The 8,563-nt window shown below is 43.9% G+C and overlaps 1 protein-coding gene across 1 annotated transcript; it reads right to left on the minus strand.

The window, feature by feature from the left end:
• Window positions 1-1,742: 1,742 nt before the first annotated feature.
• Window positions 1,743-3,012, minus strand: LOC119306500 (BTB/POZ and MATH domain-containing protein 1-like). Its single transcript, XM_037582699.1, has one exon. The coding sequence runs from the start codon at window positions 2,956-2,958 to the stop codon at window positions 1,882-1,884; it is 1,077 nt and encodes a 358-aa protein (XP_037438596.1). The 5' UTR covers window positions 2,959-3,012; the 3' UTR covers window positions 1,743-1,881.
• Between the last annotated feature and the right edge of the window lie 5,551 nt (window positions 3,013-8,563).

Consider the following 8,563-nt stretch of genomic DNA (forward strand, 5'->3'; position numbering starts at 1 on the left):
CATCCGAGATAGTAAGCTCTCGAGCCTGCCTAAGATAGCAGGCCAGAATTAGCAGCATGCTATAAAACAGATGGTCCAACAAGACATATCCAGAGCTATCGGCTAACTAGGCAAATCTAACCAATTACAGAAAGTTATCCCCACGCAGGAGGCAAGATCATCCCGTATGCGCCTTCAGAATGCAGCCCTCTAGTCCCCTGCTCGCCCCAGCTCTGGAGAGCATACAGCATACATCAATGGAGACCACGACCACCTATGTTATGGTGCGACAACATCTGGGCTACCTACATCTTGACCAACTCTGTGTTTTCCACGCACGCACAAAACACATTGAGATCGATTTCCATTTCGTTCACAAGCCGGTAGCACGGAAGGCGCTGGACATCCAATTTGTGTCATCCCAGGATCAGCTAGCTGGTGGACTGACCAAACCAATCAGGGCTACACAGCTACTACAACGCCATCGTTGAGATGTGCAAACCCAAAACCTCTCGCTGTGTTTACAAACTGGATTGCCCAAAGTGCCTACAAGATGATAAACCAACACAAGCTCCAGACCACAATCTTAGACATGCATTGACCAGCAACAACAATTGATATTGTACTCGTACTGCCAACCTCGAAAAACAAATGCATTCAACCAGAATTCGAACCGTTATGCTAAAGCAATCCGGTTCAAATTTCATTTGGGGCTTAAAACCAAGGAACTCCGATACCAACAGCACTTCTGCAAATCACACTCTTCATCTCATTTTAAAGAGGCTCACTTTCTCTCAGGGCACACATTTTGTGTTATTCCTACTTTGGTAGATATGGAAGGCAAGAAATAACCAGAGATTGAAAGGTAAAGAAACACCTATAGACTCAGTTATTTACCTTGCCAATGATTACATTGGCAAGACCTGAGAAGTTAACAAACTAAGGATATTAGGATCCTCCCATCAACCAAAATGACCCTCATCACAGCAACGAGCTCCTTCGACTTTTTGCTGCTGTGATGCTTCTTTCACAACACAATGGAGGTCAGGGTTAGGTTTTCACATTTCCATCAAAACTCTCAATAGTCAAGCTAACATTTAACCCTTCCAACACACTGGTTCTGTTTGTGTCTCCCTCCCACACAGATGCCTCTATGCTATTTGCTGCCTGCACATAATTATCATGTTTTGCTGATATACCATGGGAGAAATTTTACAGAAACCCTCAAACTTGTCAACAGCCTAAATGCCGAACAAGGAAGGAACAAGAACATGGACTGCAGGCTCAGACCAGTGATATTAGAAGCAAAGAAAATGGCAGATACAAATGCTCTTCAGTGCGGTTAACTTTAAGAGCTGCTAGCGAAGCCAGCTCTTCCTAGAGCTGCTAGCTATTCCTTTAAGAGCTCAATGTTGTAATCCTAATCAGGGCCCTGTTTGACCACTCTTACAATTTAGCACAAGATCATTCTGTCATGCTTCAGAAAATCAAAATGTGCAACTTACAATGCTATATCATTGAAATTTAACCCAGTTATGCCGTTTTAATCTTGTTATGTTCTCATAGATGAGGTCATCGTAGCATTGCTCGCTAATGTAGACCATATGGATGACAAATGCGCAACAAAAGTTGCACACACAAGAAAGGAAATTTTGCCAGAAGATTAAGACCAAGTGTTAGACGATTGCAGGGAAGCGCTCTAGATAAAACAGCAGCATAATTAATACAAATCTGGGTTGATCTACGAGAACTTTCACATCATCCATATCGCTTGAGAACTAACCTAACTATTCTTAGATCCATCAGACATTGAGCTTACCATCCCTACAGCAAGTGTACGAGAAATTTATCAAATACTCACAAGCAGTTTATATGATTTGGCAATTCTACCTTTGTAGCTGTTCATGCTTTACGAAACTTTCTTCTCTTCTCCAATGCGTCCACAATGAGAGATGGGCAAGTCGCCTTGACATCCTTGAAGCCTTGGGTTGCAACCACAACATCCATGTCATCTGACATTTTCATAAATTCAAGGCAAGCATCCTTAAGCTTGTGGCAGTTATGTTGGTCAGCTAAAGCCAATGTGGTTGCCACGGTGTCCGCGTTCAAATCGTGACAAAGGATGCTTTGGCAAACCAGCTTGAGCCTCTCCATGGCATATCTATCTGCAGCCACTAGCAAAAGCCGGACCATGTCAGTATCCTTACCTCCCTCAAGATCCATGTCTCCCGGCAAAGAGTCAGTATAGATGAAATGAAGCAGGGCCTTGAAAACGACAGGTTGCATGTCCTTGATGGTTATGGACTGCCCCGGCCTCGCCTCCCTCATCGGCCCGTAGAGCTCTGCTTTTAGAACAGGTGACCGCATAGCGAGAACGAACCTATGCGCTTCAATGGTCTCTTCCCCAACAATGAAACTGACATCAAATCCCTCCTTTTCTTCCAGCAGCCTGCCAACATCCGCAGTCATGTCAGATGGCGGCATGTCGATCTTGGGGAATGGTTTGGTATCGACAACATGTGGCTTTTTTATAACAGTGACGATGCATTCTATCGTGAGGCGATCATCCCTAAGGTATGCTGATCCCTCGATCTCGCTTCGCTTTTTGAAAGAAGTATGTGGTGGGGCAAACTTAGTAGTATCACTAGAACTGAAAATCCTGGGTCCCGTTTTATGCACTGAAGATGATGACCCGGTGCACTGGTCGACTAGCCTCAGGTCGCAGGACGCTCGGACTTTAGTGCTGTTACTCATAAGCTCGAGATAAACTGAGATGTAATCTGGGCATGCTTTATCGTATCCGTCAGGGTAGAGGCGGATGGCCCAGTCGTGGCCGCCGACAGTGAAAATCCTGGATCTTATGAAGCTATCGGGGTCTTTGCCCATGCCCCTGTGCTTGCTGTAGCCCAAGACATGGAACGCATGCATTCCTTGAGCCTCGTCCGGGGAACACGTAGACGCCGTCTTACATGCCCCCATCTGGTTACAGGGAGGAGGATTGCTGGCCGTAGAAGAAAGAATCGACGTGACGGCGCCGCCGCGTGCTAATCTGATGGTGGGAAAGAAAAGCGCATTAATCCCCAGCGGGAAGCAGAGGAGAGGGGAAGTGAGGAACAGGATACGGGGGAGTGGATCGAACCTTAAGGCGCAACCGGAGATGGCGACGGCGGCGGCGGCGGCCGCCCGACTTTCTCTTTCGACTTTTTGTGTTTGTGTGTGTTGTGGAATGAGGAAGGCGACAAGAGACCTCAGAGTTGCTGGGCCTAGGTTTTCGGAATATCCTATTTGCCGCTCGCTGCGGCAAGTTGTCGAGCGGACGCACAGGGAGATCGATCGAGGGTTCGCGCGTGGGCCGGCCCGTAAAGTGGTTCTACGATTCCGGTTTCAGGAACGTTCTCGCTTGTTCCCAGCCGGTTTTTTCCGGTTTTGGGAACCTTCTAGGAGCTTCCTAACACTTTTTTTCTGTTTCTTTTTCGTTTTTCGTTCCCCTTTTTCTGTTTACTTTTTCTTCTCTATCTTTTCCTTTCCTACCTTTTCAAGTTTTCATTTTCATCTTTTATATTTCTGTTTCTTTTCTTTATTTTCCTTGTCTTTGCTTTTTCATTTTTCATAATTTTAAAATGTTCAAACTATTAAAATTTTGTTTGCATGTAAAAAATATTCGACAAAAATGTTTGAAGTATTGTTTCTTTTTCTTTTTAATTTTTCCTTTTTCCTTTTCCTTTTTAAAAAATGTTCTCTTTTTTAAAAAATGTTCATATTTTCAAAAAATGATCAATTTTCAAAAATTTGTTCGTGTTTTCAATTTTTTTCTGGAGTTTCAGAAAATTGTTTGTGTTTTCAATTTTTGGTCGGTTGTTTCAAAAAATGTTTCCGATCTCAAGAAAAATCACATATTCAAAAAACGTTCACTTTTCAAAAAATTGTTCGCGTTTTGAAATTTTGTTTGGGAGTTTAAAAAATGTTTGGATTTTTAAATTTTGTTCCGAATTTCAAAAAATGTTCCAGTATTCAAATTCTGTTCGTAGATCCAAAAAATGTTCGTGCTTTTGAATTTTTTTCAGAGTTCCAATTTTTTCCTGTATTCAATACTTTTGTTCACAAATTTCAAAAAGTGTTCAGGCGGTTCAAAACATGTTCCCGTTTTAAATAAATTTTTTGCAAAATTCAAAAAGTGCACAGTTTTGTTTTTGAGTTTTGATATAGTTCAGTTTCAAGTTTTTGTTCACAAATTTCAAAAAATGTTCGGGTGGTTCAAAACATGTTCCCGTTTTGAAAAATTATTTGGAACTTAAAAATTGTTCCCATTTTCAAAAAATTTATATAAATTCTTTTAAATGTTGATGTTTCCATGTTTTTACGAGTTTCAGAATAATGTTCGCTTGACGTTCCCCTAAAAAAATGTTCGCTTTTCCAAATTTTCTTTTGGAATTACAAAATATGTTCCCATTTCAGAAAACTGTTCACGATTTTCAGAAAAATGTTTTTTAGCATTTATGATCTTAGCTGCTTTGAAAAAATTACTTTTGTAATTTCAGAAATTCTTCGAATCTGCGCTGGAGTTCGGTTCTTAATAGTTGGTGTTGTGAAGTAATCACAAATGGTCACCAGCCCAACTGGTTATATCGTTTTCTCTCCAGGACGAAATACTGGGTTCGGTTCCGAGGTTTCTGGATGGTTATTTTTTTCCGGGTTTGGGAACCTTCTAGAAGGTTCCTGAACCGTTTTTTCTTTTCTTCTTGTTAACTTTCTTTTTGGTTTTCTTTTTACTTTTTCCTGTTTCTACCATTTCCTTTTTTTTGTTTTTATTATTTATTTTAAATTCATTTTCTTTTTCCAAGTTTTATTTTGATTTTTACTTTCCTTTAAAAAAATTCATTCTCCTGTTTATTTTGTTCGAAAATTTCATATATTGTTTGGAATTTCAAAAAAATGTTCTTGTTTTTAAATTTTGTTCATAGTTTTCAAAAAATGTTTGTATTTAAAAAATGTTCTTGTTTTCAAAATTTTGTTCACAATTTCAAAAAATGTTCGTCTTTCAATATGTTCAAGAATTTCAACAAATGTTTTTGTTTCCAATATAGTTTCAAAATTTTCAGAAACAATGTTGTCATTTTCTCAATTTGTTCACAAATTTTCATAAAAATGAACATACTTAAGAAAATATACGTGGTTTCATCATTTTGTTCATAACTTCAAAAACAATGTACGTGTTTCATAGAATAATCAGATTTTTTTTAAAAATGTTTTTGTTTTCACAATTTGCTCAATTTTCATAAAAATGTACATTTCCAAATAAGCATACTAATACGTATTTTGTTTGCAATGTCGAAAAATGTTCCCATGCTTTAAATTTTTGTACGCGATTTCAATATAAGCATACTAATACGTATTTTGTTGGCATTTAAAAAACTGTTCATTAAATTTTTGTTGTGAATTAAAAAAAATCTGGATCCATTTTTTGTTCCAATATAAAAAATGTTCATGATCTCAGAAAATATTCAGGAATTTCTAAAAATGTTCGCATTTTTTGTACCTGCTTTTTATAATCGTTATTACAAAACGGTTCACTTTTCAAAAAAGAGTTTGGAATATAAAAAAAACTACTGCATTTCAAAAACTGTTCGCAATTTTCAGAAAATGTTTTGAATTTCTTTCCAAAGCTCAACGCGTGCTGTGTGTTCTTATAGTCTGTTGCGCCTTTGTTTCATGTAGTTGATGTCTGGTGTAGTGGCTAACCGCTCGTGGTTAGGACGCCTCTATGTGCGAGGTCTTGTGGGTCGATTCATTCTTCTCTCGCTTTTCTTTTTATCGCGTGACAGCAACAAGCGGCACGTATGTGGGCCGGCCCAGGCTGAGGTCTGCCTGTGCGAGACCCCGTCCTTCTACCGCAGAATGCGGCAGATAGGAATTGCCTAGGTTTTCTGGACTTACGCCTCGTTTGGTTTGTAAGAATTTCATAGGGTTTCTATAAAATAGGATTTGCAAAGAAAAATTTCCTTTGAAGCCTTTGGTTTTGTAGGAATGTATTCCTATTCTTATGTAGGATATGAATCAATCCTTCATATTGTGGAGAAAAAAAAATATTAGCTAAGACTCAATGAAAAAATTCTTATCCTATGTATCAAATGACATATCTTTCTCTATAGAAATTGAGATGCATGTCATCTCACTTTTTATGATTTTCCTATCCTATGAACCAAAGGAGGCCAAGTCTGCACTTACGGACTGCTTTGTAAGGGCATTTTCAACGTCGATACGTAAACCTTCTTTAACCGTCTGTACCGCGGAATTCATCCAATGCCGGTTTGCATCGGTCCACGAAGCGGTTCGGACGTGATTTCTCCCGCAAACCGGAGACAAAAGTGGAGAAGGTTTGCGGGAGTCCAGGCACGTGAGACGTCGCTCTCTGCCCCTGGCTCACACAAAAGGAAAGCTGAGCCTGTGCTTTTGTAGCCTCCCGCATTGTTTCTGCGCCAAAATTCCTCACTCTCTTCTTGCACTCCCCGTCGATCTCCACCCAATTCCCGCTCTTTTCTCCCACCCTCTCCTCCCCCCGCCGCTGACACATGAAACCGTCGGAGAACCTATCGGAGATGGAGGAGGCGGAGGTGCCGGAGGATCCGAGCATCATGCTCGCCCGGAAGATCAGCTCGAAGATGCGGCAAAATCGCAGTGTCAAAGCGAAGGCCGCAAAGGAGGAGAAGATGAGGAACCGTCTGGTCGCCGGTGGGCCTGGGGTGGCGATGGGCGTGGCGGATGGGGCGGTCGGCGAGGTCATGGAGGACGCCGCCAGACGGGCGCGCCCATAGTACAGATGGTGCCGTAGCCGAAGCCTTATAAGCCTCCGTACTACTACGCCGCCAACCAGCTCGCAAACCCTGCCGGTGTGGTTCCTTACATCGTTGATGTTAACGTGGCGCCGCTCTTCTCTGAGTTTTCTTCACCGTCACTCGTCAGGGTGAGGACGGCTGGCGGAGAGCAGATGGGTGCCCACACGTTGTTTGCTGCAATGTCGAGAGAGGGGGAGCTGGCGTACGATGCTGCGTATGACGCTGACAGGGAGATGCTCGATATCATCCACAAGGAGGCGAGGGAGGGGGAGGGGGCTATGAGGACGGGCAGGTGAAAGACTCGGATCCCACCCATCCGGCAACTACCACCAGCAGGAGCCCTGCACCCAAACGACCACGCGGCAGTCCTACACCTAGACCGGCGGTGGCATACAACAACAAACAACATTGGGCCACCGAAGAACATCATCCAAAGGGGAGGAGGGGGGGAGGAGGACGGCGACAACGATGATCCGGATGATACAGCCGGTGATCCGAAGGAGGGTAGAAGAGAAAGCTTCAACACGCAGGGGGGCGAGTTGCTGTGTGAGGCATGGTTGGCCACTAGCCTCGATCCTGTCCATGGAATGGAGCAAAAGGGCACAACCTTTTGGAGGAACATTCATATATGGTTCCATGAGCACAAGCATTTCGCGCCCTACTCTGACGCGTTGATCCGCAACCATGAGCGCAAGTCCCTCAACCATCAATTGTACACCATCCAAGAAGTCGTCTCCAAGTATTGCGGGCACTTGAAGCATCTCATTACACGGTGGCCTAGCGGTGCACAAATCACCGAGCAGGTAAGTTGATCACAACCGTATTTGCTTTAATTTTGTTGATCACTAGTCAGATTTGCTTTACTTTTGTTGATCACTAGTCGGATTTTCCTTTGTTTTGTTGATCACTAGCCAAATATGTTCTAGTTTTGTTGATCACTAGCCGGATAGGCGACGACAGATGAGGATGCAGTGGAGGTAGAGGTGGACGCGGACGCGGAGGCTGCCTATGCGGCGGTGGTGGCACCTCCTTGATCAGGAAGCATCTTGCTGGGATGGCCGGTCCGGTAGGGCAGAAATGCACGGGCTGCCATGTTGGGGAACGTAGCAGAAATTTAAAATTTTCTACGCAACACCAAGATCAATCTATGGAGATTCTAGCAACAAGAGAGGGAGAGGATGAGCATCTTCATACCTTTGAAGATCGCTAAGCAGAAGCGTTACAAGAACGCGGATGAAGGAGTCATACTCGTAGCGATTTAGATCGCGGTTGATTCCGATCTAAGCACCGAACAATGGTGCCTCCGCGTTCAACACACGTACAGCCCGGGGACGTCTCCTCCTTCTTGATCCAGCAAGGGGAGAGGAGAAGTTGAGGTAGAACTTCGACAACACGACGACATGGTGGTGATGGAGCTCGTGGTTCTCCGGCAGGGCTTCGCCAAGCACTACGGAGGAGGAGGAGGTGTTGGAGGAGGGAGAGGGTTGCGCCAGGGGAAGGGTGCGGCTGCCCTCTCTCTCCCTCACTATATATAGGGGGAAGGGAGGAGGGGGAGGTGCCCTAGGGTTCCCTAGGGGAGGGGCGGCGGCCATAGGGTAAACCCTAGATGGGTTTTGGCGCCCCCACCCCCTAGGAAACTTGCCCCCCCCCCAAGCCGGGAGGGGCGGCTGCCCTAGGGGTGGCGCCCCCACATCTCCTGGTTACGTGAGATGGGGTGGGAGGGGCGCTCAACCCCTTAGTGGGCTGATGTG

This window comes from Triticum dicoccoides, chromosome 5B, assembly GCF_002162155.2.
Source record: "Triticum dicoccoides isolate Atlit2015 ecotype Zavitan chromosome 5B, WEW_v2.0, whole genome shotgun sequence".
In the NCBI taxonomy this organism is placed as follows: Eukaryota; Viridiplantae; Streptophyta; class Magnoliopsida; order Poales; family Poaceae; genus Triticum; species Triticum dicoccoides.

Coding starts and splice junctions, on each gene's coding strand:
- LOC119306500 (XM_037582699.1), bottom strand. CDS start 2,958: ATGGGGGCATGTAAGACGGCGTCTACGTGTTCCCCGGACGAGGCTCAA.